At 27.1% G+C, this 11,588-nt stretch overlaps 2 protein-coding genes and 1 long non-coding RNA gene across 6 annotated transcripts; 2 read left to right on the top strand and 1 right to left on the bottom strand.

The window, feature by feature from the left end:
• The first annotated feature begins 1,358 nt into the window (after nucleotides 1-1,358).
• LOC124953858 (venom protease-like) lies at nucleotides 1,359-6,323 on the top strand. Of its 4 annotated transcripts, none has more exons than XM_047505859.1 (8): nucleotides 1,416-1,514; nucleotides 2,411-2,461; nucleotides 3,009-3,132; nucleotides 4,194-4,499; nucleotides 4,961-5,263; nucleotides 5,433-5,534; nucleotides 5,661-5,812; nucleotides 5,921-6,323. In XM_047505859.1, the coding sequence occupies exons 3-8, from the start codon at nucleotides 3,060-3,062 to the stop codon at nucleotides 6,074-6,076; spliced, it is 1,092 nt and encodes a 363-aa protein (XP_047361815.1). In that variant the 5' UTR covers nucleotides 1,416-1,514; nucleotides 2,411-2,461; nucleotides 3,009-3,059; the 3' UTR covers nucleotides 6,077-6,323. The 4 variants fall into 4 exon arrangements, with proteins under 4 accessions (XP_047361814.1, XP_047361815.1, XP_047361817.1 ...); XM_047505861.1 differs by lacking the exon at nucleotides 1,416-1,514 and adding an exon at nucleotides 1,525-1,699; XM_047505858.1 differs by lacking the exon at nucleotides 2,411-2,461 and having other exon boundaries at nucleotides 1,359-1,514.
• A 137-nt stretch (nucleotides 6,324-6,460) lies between these two features.
• On the top strand, nucleotides 6,461-9,963 carry LOC124953859 (inorganic pyrophosphatase). The gene is made up of 8 exons (XM_047505862.1): nucleotides 6,461-6,684; nucleotides 7,490-7,725; nucleotides 8,215-8,301; nucleotides 8,381-8,444; nucleotides 8,534-8,596; nucleotides 8,678-8,891; nucleotides 8,961-9,070; nucleotides 9,419-9,963. The coding sequence occupies exons 1-8, from the start codon at nucleotides 6,474-6,476 to the stop codon at nucleotides 9,448-9,450; spliced, it is 1,017 nt and encodes a 338-aa protein (XP_047361818.1). The 5' UTR covers nucleotides 6,461-6,473; the 3' UTR covers nucleotides 9,451-9,963.
• Nucleotides 9,964-10,208: 245 nt separating this feature from the next.
• On the bottom strand, nucleotides 10,209-11,355 carry LOC124953861. The gene is made up of 2 exons (XR_007102353.1): nucleotides 10,330-11,355; nucleotides 10,209-10,254 (listed from the first exon to the last, which is right to left on the bottom strand). It is a non-coding gene; the product is annotated as an uncharacterized LOC124953861 (long non-coding RNA).
• Between the last annotated feature and the right edge of the window lie 233 nt (nucleotides 11,356-11,588).

Genomic DNA, 11,588 nt, shown 5'->3' on the forward strand with positions numbered 1-11,588 from the left:
TAATGCAAGTACGAGTATATGACCTATTGAAGGTTAACAATAATTGAATGCATTTAATTGTATACCTATTCGAATATAAATATATATTTTATGTAATTAAATATATATACATTTATATGTATATATATATAAATAAAAATAAATAAATAAATAAATAAATAAATATATATATATATATATATATATATATATATATATATATATAAAATATAAATATATAAATTATATTTTTTTGAATTCAGTATATTTGTTATTTTATTATATTGAAATATAAAATAACAACGTAAAGAAATGTTTGATATACATACATATACACACATACATATTGTTATATAATAAATGAAAAATTTATAATTAATATATATTACTTATAATTACATTTATGCATCAAAAAATAATTAGAATAATTTATTTTGTATCAGGTGAGTAATACATTTTACAAATAGTATGACTATGTTTTGATAAACATGCCAAAGGATATAATTTTAATAGAAACAAACAACAGACATTATGTTCAATATATATACATGTATATATACATATATACGTATATACATACATATATATATATATATTGAAATATTAAATGAATACAAAAATTGTTCATAAATTTTATAAAAATTTCAAGAGCAATGTAAAATGTAGTTTTCTTATGATGAGTGTATCCGTAATTATATGTGATTATATGTAACTACATATCTAAAAATAAATATGTATCATAATTATTGTATATTCTAGATTTCTTTCAAAATACTTGGAAATTGAAATTATGTTTATCTCGAATCGAGGACACTTTTTAAAGGATCGTAGCAAAAGGTCGTGTTAATTAACCGATATTCTCCCATGAGTCAGCGCGGGAAACACAATACTTCATATACGAATAATATGGCACTTTGTTCATATCATTTTAAATCGGGCAGCATTAAAAATTTGTTTTTATAACTTACATAATTTGCTAAAAATAAATATTTTATAAAAACAAAGGTATTTTTAAGCATTAATTATTGTAATTTTATTAATAACATATTATTATAATTTTAAAAACAATACACACACACATACCTATATATATATATATATATATATATATATATATATATATAATAATCTTATTAATTTTAATCTTTTATTATAGAAAGAAAAGATACAAGATAAAAGGAATGTTTAAAAACAAACGATAATTAATTTATATAATTAATATTATTGCATAACTCGCGTTCTATATATTAATCGTTGAAACAATTTATCTTTCTGATAAATGTATAATACGAGAAACCCAGAAAATAAATAATTATCTTCATTAATCCGTAACTGTAAAAAATAATGATTCACATACTATAGTTCGTAAGTTACCACTTTATTGTGAAGAAATAAATTAGTAGTGCAACAACCGATAGTATTAGTATTGTGCATTTCCCAACGGATATAAAGAGAGTGTTACCGTAATATCGTGCAGTCTCTTAGCGGCATCATCAACGTACACTACGTAATTTCTCGTCTTAAGTTAACGATCCGTGAGTGAGACGATCTTTACCGTTTCTCTTGTTTTTTTCTTTTCGTACCTCATCTTGCATTATTCCGTCGTTAACTATCGCGTAATTTGTTTTCTTGCATACACATACGCACTCGCGCAAATGCACACAGAAGTAACAATTAAATATTTAACGTTAACTTTTAGACGAATCGAAAAGGAATTCTTGTGAGTGTTATTTCCTCTTGAAAATCAATTTTTAAATTCGTGTTGTGTCATCGTGTATTTATGGTATAGTGGACAAGGAACTTATATTTCTGTGGATCATTTCTGAATTCCTTTTATTCCAATCATTATATCATTTATTATAAATCGGCGATTAATTCTTTTTTTTTATTTTATTAGATCGCATCGATCGGTAATAAAAGAATGGATCATTCTTTGTAAATCATCTTTAATTTGATATTCTTTTCCTTCCTTTTTTTTTTTTCCTATTTCTTATTTTGATCCTTCATGATTACATCTTATAAGATATGTAATTATTATTAATTATATTATCAATGTTTTATCACAAAATTCAATAATATCTATTCTCCGAATGGACTATCCCTTTTTCACGATCATTACCGTTGACATTGAATTAATGTCACAGGAAGTAGCGGATGAAAAATGAAGTTCTATCAGTGAATTGTTATCACAATATAATATCGCAATAAGTATATTTATTTGCATGTGTCCAATGTCAAGAGTAACCAAGCAGAACTTTTTTCTCTTTTCCCCTCTCTCTCTCTCTCTCTCTCTCTCTTTTTTTTTTAAGAGTATTATTAAAGAGTTAAAGTTAACACATGCGACGCATACGCGTTATATTGTATTGACTAATTATGCTTATAGTACTGTCATTGAATAATAAAAAGGTAAACTGGCATCTATATTTTTCAGTATTCTGTTCGGAGTGTTCTGTGTATTGATACGCGGAAGCATCATCATACTGTTAAGTATTTTGAATATATATGACAAATATTACATAAAAAATAAAGAGAAACTGAAAAGTATATGTGTGTGTGTGTGTGTGTGTGTGTGTGTGTGTATGTACAGATATATATTGAAATTATTGATTACTTGTAAATTATGTTGATGAGAGAGAGAGAGAGAGAGAGAGAGAGAGAGAGAGAGAGAGAGAGAGAGAGAGAAAGAGAGAGAGAGAGAGAGAGAGAGAGAGAGAGAGAAAGTAGATTTGTACATATCTATGTCAATAAATATCAACTATAACATATATCATTAAATCTATTTGAACTGTTGGATAAACATACTCGTTAAAATTCCTCGAATGTGTAGTGAAATATTATAATTTGCGATCTAACGTAATCATCATTACATGATGAATCGGGTAGACGTTATATCCTTTTACCTGTTTTCTTTTTTTCTCATCTCTTTATCATTTTTTTTTTTTCGAATAATCTCTTGTTTTCGAAATACGATCGAGAAAACAAACAGAAAGGATACATGAATAATCGAAATCACTTGTATTTTATTTCAGTATATCCTGTGATTCTTTCAAGTGAAGTAACGTCGATAAAAATTTTAAAAAATGTGGATCATTGGATCATTGATTAGCTTCCTTGGTCTTCTACAAATATTGCCGTATTACGCATCGGCTCAAGGTTCGTAATTCCGTTAACGTTTTGCGAATTTCTTGAATATTTCGTTCTTGGAAAATTCCAACGTTTAGCCTTCACGCTATGATCATAGATTCTGAGTCCAATGTTAATGGAACATCTTCGTTCAATAGCTTGGTTTTTAATGTGAATGGATCGTTAATCAGTTTTACTCGATTTAAAACGCAGGTTCCACGAAAAAAAACTCGTTCCTGCTTGTAAAATGAAAGAAAAAAGAAATAATAAAGGAACGAAAAAAAAAAGATCGAGATAGAATAAAAGAAAAACAAGAAATGATTTTAATGATTCAAGCTAATTTAATCGCTTAATTTATTTCTTCGTAGAAGTTTGTCGTTCGATTGGAATGAAAGTTCGAATACGGCCAAGGTTTAAGCCTTTATATCGAGAAAGTTTATTCGTTGGTTAAGGTCAACCAGATTTTAACGACTGACTGTTTAAATTCTATTCAAATTCGTAGAATCATATTGATTATATAATTTCCGATTAAATTTTGAAAGTACCCGAGCTATTTTTTCATTACGTATTTAATAATCGATTACTTCTAACGATTGTTACGTCATATATAATAAATACTTTATAGATAATGTGATTTTAACGATTTTTTTATACGTTATTGTATGCAACATAACTACGATGGTATAATGTATGGTATAATACCTTCAAAAAAAGTATTTTATTGGTTAGGCATGAACAATAAATTAGTTCCTTTTTTCTTTCATTATTTTCTTTGTATAGTAATTGATTCCTACCATTTACCCATTGCTATAAAAAACATTACATAAATATTATATATTTATAAAAAAAAAAAAAGAAATAATAATAATAATAATAATAATAATAATAATAATAATACGTGTTCTCGTAATAATCATCTCATATGATATATGCAGATGATACATGACTTTATCATTCAACAGTAAAGATCCTTGACCCTGAAATCTTCGACATAATTCAATGATTAATATATGAATGATTAGGAAAATTCTTATCAAAGACAATTAGACATTTTTTTATGTTTTAATATAACCATTAATTGTCTTTTCTAGATGCACTGCCATGTGTTAATCCTTTGGGATCCAATGGACTTTGCATAAATATTAAACAGTGTCAACCACTACTGCAAATTTTGCAAGAACAACGATCAGAAACGTTCAATTTCTTAAGAGCTTCCGTGTGTGGTTTCGAAGGTAATGATCCACGTGTTTGTTGTCCTAACAATAATGATGACAATAACAATAATAATGGTAACGAAGAGGTTAAAACTACATCTTACGGTCCTCTACAACCACCAATTTGTGGTACCAGTCATGGACAACATGACAGAATTGTTAACGGTGTACCGGCAACATTGGGTATGTCATGTTTTGTTTATATATTACAATTATAGTAATATTTATTTGTTAATTAATTATGTATATAAATATTAGAATCGTTTTATATCATAATTAAAAATTTTATATAAGTATATACCATATTACTAATATAGTTAATATTATATATAATATTATAATATTATAGTATTCATATAAATATTATATATATATAATAATATTCTCTCTAATAATATTAAATATACTGTAATAAATGAATTATAATAGAAAATAAATTAGTAATGCTTATTAAAATTATTTAACAAATAAATCGGTTATATTGATTAGTATTAATTAATAATGAAATTATTAGTATTATAAATTCTATTATAAATATATAAATAATTATTAAAGCTTCGTATTAATTGACGAAATTTAATTATTAATTAAATTAGTAAAATTAATATTATAGATAACTTGGTATAATTTAATTATTTTATTAGGCAGTTGGCCATGGATAACAGCTTTAGGCTATCGCAGTAAAAAAAATCCAGATATACCACGATTTCTTTGTGGTGGAGCTTTAATTTCTGTTCGACACGTTGTCACAGCAGGACATTGTGTTTATCAACGAAATGATTTATTTATGGCACGTCTCGGAGATTTGGATTTGAATAGTACCACAGATGGTGCTGATCCTATTGACATTTTAATCGAAAATAAAATTCTACATCCAAAATACAATCCAACGAGTTATACCAATGATATTGCTATTATTAAATTAGCAGAAGACGTTCCATTCTCACGTAAGTTTTGTATTTATATATATATATATATATATATATATATATATATATATATATATTTGTATAATATATATATAAAACATAAAATAAATTGAAATAAAAAAAAAATGATAGATTACGAAGTAAGTAATATAATTAATTAATTAAATAAATAATTTTGATTTTATAGGAAATATTCATCCCATTTGTTTACCTATTATCGAGCCATTAATTCATTCTAATTTTGATAATACCTTCCCTTTCATTGCTGGATGGGGAGCAGTTTATTTCAGTAAGCATATTTATTTGTTTATTTATTTATTTATTTATGTTATTTTATTATTGTCCTATAAAATATTAAATCAATTTGTGTGAAATATAAGAAATGTCAATGGATAAAGATTATAAAATATTTCAGATGGTCCATCGAGTAGTCGTCTTTTAGAATTACAAATTCCTGTAGTTAACCAAGAAACATGCAAAAATTCATTTAAATCATTCACGAATGCAGTTATAGACGATCGTATTATATGTGCTGGTTTTGCTAGAGGTGGAAAAGATGCGTGCCAAGTAAGTAAACATGCATTTATTATACATACACAAACATATATACATGATTAAATATTCCAAATTTTGCATTTACATGACTAACGTAGTTCTGAATAAATAATTGTTTAGGGTGACAGTGGTGGACCATTGATGGCTCCTCATAATAGAAGTTACTATCTCATTGGAGTTGTATCTTATGGATATCGATGTGCAGAACCTGGTTATCCTGGAGTTTATTCGAAAGTTTCGTCCTTCCTTGATTTTATTATAGAAAATTTAATATAATAATGATTATATTATAATCGCATTTCGGATTCTATTGTACACGTAATAAATCTCATTTTTCAATTATAAAAGTAGATATTAGTTTGTGTGTGCGTCTACATGTATATATATATATATATATTTGTTAATATTATGTTTGTATTATGTTTGCTTTCTATAATTGATTTCAATGTGCGCGCGTAAAAGTTATATTCTGATTGGTCTAAGTCGCTTATAATGGATGAATAATATATTTGTTAACACTGTCTACCATTTTAATCGAATGTGTTCAAGTTAACGTTATATGTTAATGTACAAAATAATATATTAATCATTTATAAAAATATAAAATATTTTATTATTAACTTCAAGAAAATCATCTTTTACCTTCACATCTATTTCTTCTAAGCAGTCACAGATGTCAGGATTGATCAGAATGCCATTGGTAACGTTGCACGTGTTACATTCGTTTGGTTTAAATAAGTTCACCATTCCATTGAGATTAGCAGTAACCGGCCATCTGGTTAGAACGCGGAAGTGTGCTATTTATCAAGAATTCGCTAGAAAAATGTCTTACACAATCGTCGAGAGGGGTAGTTTGAACACGACAGATTATAGGATATATTTTAGTAAGTTATTAAAAACATAACCTTAAAAACTTAAATTCGTTTTTCGGTATTTTATAAATTTGGCCTTTGATCGTAAAAGGTCATGTTGCGGGCATACGAGTATAATGTCTTGCATGTCGTATGTAATTAATAATCTCTATCGTATCCTCTAATTACATTGTTATTATTATTATTTTCTTATAATTTCAAGTCATTCGTAATGCATTTTGCAAAAGATATTACAAATTCTGACAATTATCGACTTTTTTTCTCTTTTTTTTAATATCGCTTATGACTTATTTTATGATGAATAATTTTTTGAATATTTCAATATTAGTATATATAATGTAATTATAATATTTTTTTGTACGTATACATATATATTTTCTTTTTTCATTGTATTAATTGTATTAGTTGTATATTTCGAGATTGGTTTAAATGTCGTGTAATGACATTTACCTTTAGTGAAAGTAAAATGTTTTAAGAATCTGTTAAAAAAAACTATTTTGTTTGTTTTGCTCGTTTACGTACTCATTCATCTATTCGCCCGTCGATATTTAACATTTAAATTAATAATTCTTTAATATATAAATTAAACATATAAATAAAATTATTTAAGTAACTGATAATTATATTTTTAATTGACAATTTTGTATTGCAAATTGAAATATATTTAAATGATAAAATAATATTGACAATATTTACTGAAGCTTTTTGTAAACAATATATAATTTCATTAAAAATTAGATAAAATAATTGAATTTTGATAATTAAATAAAAATTCTAAAATATATATTTCTACAACAAAATGATTTGGATATTACAGAAAACGAAGATGGTCCAATTTCTCCCTTCCATGACATTCCTCTTTATGCCGACGAGACAAATAAGATTTTTAATATGGTTGTTGAAATACCACGATGGACAAACGCAAAAATGGAAATTAATCGTGTAGAGTCATTAAATCCTATTAAACAAGATACTAAAAAAGGCAAATTAAGATATGTTGCAAATTGTTTTCCTCACCACGGTTATATATGGAATTATGGTGCTCTTCCTCAGGTATTATTTTATTTTATTTTATTTTATTTTATCAAAAAAAAAAAAAAAAAAAAAAAAAAAAAAAAAAAAAAAAAAAAAAAAAAAAATGAAAATAAAAAAAAATAAACAAATCATTTCAATACAACTGTAAAGTGATCTCTTATTTTTTGTTAATAGTTTTATCATTTTACATGTGTAAGAAGTGAAGTATTTGATTTAATCTCAAGATTTAAATATATATATACTTTGTGTAGTAGTTGTTATCATAGTACATATGTAGTAATGGTAGTTCAAGGATAAGAATTATCAAATGTCACTCTAGTTATTTCTTACATCATAATGCTACTTTTAACTATGACATAAGCAATTTATTTCCATTCTTGTTTTTCTTCTTTTATTTATTAAAATTCTATTGAAATTTCACTTCATAATTATTTATTATAAATGTCATTATTATGAAAATAAGAAAAAAGTAAATAATTAGTTTTATATCTTATGTTGCAATTCTAGACATGGGAAAATCCAGAAGTACTGGATGAAGCAACTGGATGTAAAGGAGACAATGATCCAATTGATGTTCTTGAAATAGGTTATAAAGTAAGAAAATGCTTATTTTATACAATTATATATAGCATAGTTCTTATTTAATGTCTAATAAATGATTTTATTAACACAGGTTGCTAAAAGAGGTGAAGTTTTAAAAGTCAAAGTACTTGGAGCTGTTGCTCTCATTGATGAGGGTAATAATTTATTTTCTTTTAGTTTTAATAAAACAATTCAAATTACTTATTGCCTTTGTAAAATATCGGCATTTCAATAATTATTTCAGGAGAAACTGACTGGAAGATTATTGTGATAGATGTAAATGATCCTTTAGCAGATCAAATGAATGGTAAACGTCATTTCTGTGTATAACTCATTTATTTTTTGTTCTTGGTAAAAATCTTATTAAGAAATTAATTTCTTTTTTCAGATATAGCTGATATGGAAAAACATTTTCCTGGTTTAATGAAAGCTACAATTGAATGGTTTAAAATTTATAAAATTCCGGATGGTAAACCAGAAAATCAATTTGCTTTTAATGGTGAAGCTAAGTCAAAAGACTTTGCGTTACATATTATCGAAGAAGTAAATCAACATTGGCAATATCTTATTAAAAAAGATTCGCCTACTTCTGGAATCTCATGGTTAGTGAACACAAATAAGAACTTAGATTTTCATAGAAAATATAACGATATAAACGTTTTTATTTGTAGTACGAATGTAACTATAGATGGTAGTCCATATAAAATAACTTTGAAAGCTGCTGAAGAGATAGTAGAGAAAGCTCCAGAAAAAGGAGAATCACAAAAGACGGAGCCTATTGGTAAGATTAAAAAAAATCAATTAAATAAATATATATACATTAATACATATTATGTATTGTGTTTATGTACATATAAGTATGAAAGATTTAGAATATATATATACTTCTTATTTTTTTATCATATACATTTTTTTTTCCCCATTTAACAAGATTATTTTTTCCAGTTAACAAAATTTTCTTCTTTCCTCTACTACACAAGTTATAATCTTTTAATAACTCAATTAATTAACAATATTTAACATTGAATCTTATTGTTATAACAACATTAAATATTAAGTTGGTTATCATTATTTGTATGTAACATGTTGATTAAAATTTTATTTACTTGATACTTTTTTATGATTTCAGTTAATAAGTGGCATTATGTTCACCTTAAATGAAGATAAATGGGTATTTATAACGCAGCAAATTATCATGAAGTTGACACTGATATGCTCTATTTGCTGGCATTTAATAGAGCAATTTCCTACTTTTCATTTTTACACTAAATTAATGCATTAGTTATCAATATATTCTCACTAATTGTAGATAATATTTAATATCATTAGCAGTACTATAGTAATAAAACGTGCAACACACTAAATTTAATGTTTTAAAATTGAGAAATGAGATAATGTAGCAAGAATTAATATTAATTATTATCACTTATATATGGACAATGAAGCACCAGTGTTGATTAAGTCGATATAATGAAATTATAAAAACAGCACGATATCTTTGCTACGGCACTGCATGATTACTAACGTTTTCACTTTGAAAACAAGCCTCATGTTGTAACAGGTTGTGATATATTTACACAAAGTAGCTGAGTAAAGGGTTCTATTAGGTGAAAGTATGTGTTTATTTTTCTTTAACTATTTCCAAACATAATAAAGGTATTTTCTTTGTATAGATATAATTTCTTCAAATTAATGGTTATTCTCTATATTCTATATTTCAATATAACCCTTCGTCAACATCAGAGATTCAAATTTAAACTAAAGTTTTATGATATATGTCATTTTAAAAGTAGTACTCCAGAACGATATTACGTTCTTACTTTTGCCGATCTTGTCGATGTTCGTCGAAAGCTCGTAGTACTTGGCCCGTTTGCATTCCGCGATAAGTGCTCTCCAAGGAGACATTCGCATTCGTTTTGAAGTTTAGTTGTACGTATGTTACGACCTATTGCCCATCCTTCTTCTCTATAGGAATTCAGACGATATACATATACACTGTAGTAATAATAAAATTTTTGAGAAGGTTAGGAAGGTTCTTACTAAATTGTTTACTTCTATTACGGATATAATCAATCGAATAATGCGGTAAACTAAAAACAATGGAGATGGAGACGTGATATATATATATGTATCCTTATCGAAAAGGTAGGGGGTAAATGGTGATGAGTGGTGGCAGACTCGGAGGGAGGGAAGTGAGAGAGAGAGAAAGAGAGAGAGAGAGAGGGGACGAGAGATTGGTTGGTTCTCTTGTAGAGAGAGAAACTTGAAATAGTTATGCCAGACGTAGTAAATCGTCGCGCTGTTGTAGTTAAATTTAAAAAAAGGTTAGACTCTCCTACACGAAATAACCTTCTACTTCGTCGTTTCTCAAGGAAAGAAAATTTATTTTGCAAAGGGAATGTTCGCATGACGTGTATTCTGGATCCAAGTCCCGCGGGAAACGTTCATACGCCTTTTTTTTACGGAAAACAACGGAAGAAGACAAGATGTAGGACGATAGGTACGGTAAGGTACATAAGAAGATAGATTACGATGTACATACATATGTATTTATGTACGTATCTCGTTTAAAATGGAAAGTTCTTCTTACATCGTTCAGTGCCAAGATGAACACGACTGATCTTACATTTTATAAGAGAATTGGTAACATTGAAAAATATAAATGTTTCTTTGTGTAACGTATGCGTTATATCTGTATATGTATTACTTTATTATTAAACAAAATAAAATAAAATAAACAAAGATAATAATAAAAAAAGAAATATATTTTATATCTAAAGATTTTTTTGATGTCTCTACCATCATCTGTCTGTCTTTGTCAGTGGTTGTAAATGTTAGGCTGCTGGTACCGATCATATCTCTCGAGGCTGTTAAAAAGAAGAAACAAAAGAATTGAAGTAGGTAGGTAAAATAGGTGAGAGGGGTGATGAGGGAAGGAGGGAGGACGAAGTCACAGGTTGGCAGGTACCACTTTTAGGTCGAGCGTGAGACGCAGGAAAGAGTTCCTGCGTTCCTGCCGAATTCTCTGACCCTCTCTCTCTATATATATATATATTCATACATACATACATACATACATACATATATATATATATATATAATCTTTCTCCCTCTGTTTTTGCGCGCGCGCGCATACACCTTCTCTCCTCCTTTCCCTCAGGTAAATCGAGCAGGTGGAGGTATTGACTACCGTGACGTAGGCCCCGAGCGCGCTCGCGCGTTTCTCTTCATTCTCTTTCGGAACGAAGACCGTTGAGAGACCTACAGAGAAAGAGAGAAAGAAAGAGAGAGAGAGAGAG

This window comes from Vespa velutina, chromosome 13, assembly GCF_912470025.1.
Source record: "Vespa velutina chromosome 13, iVesVel2.1, whole genome shotgun sequence".
NCBI lineage: Eukaryota > Metazoa > Arthropoda > Insecta > Hymenoptera > Vespidae > Vespa > Vespa velutina.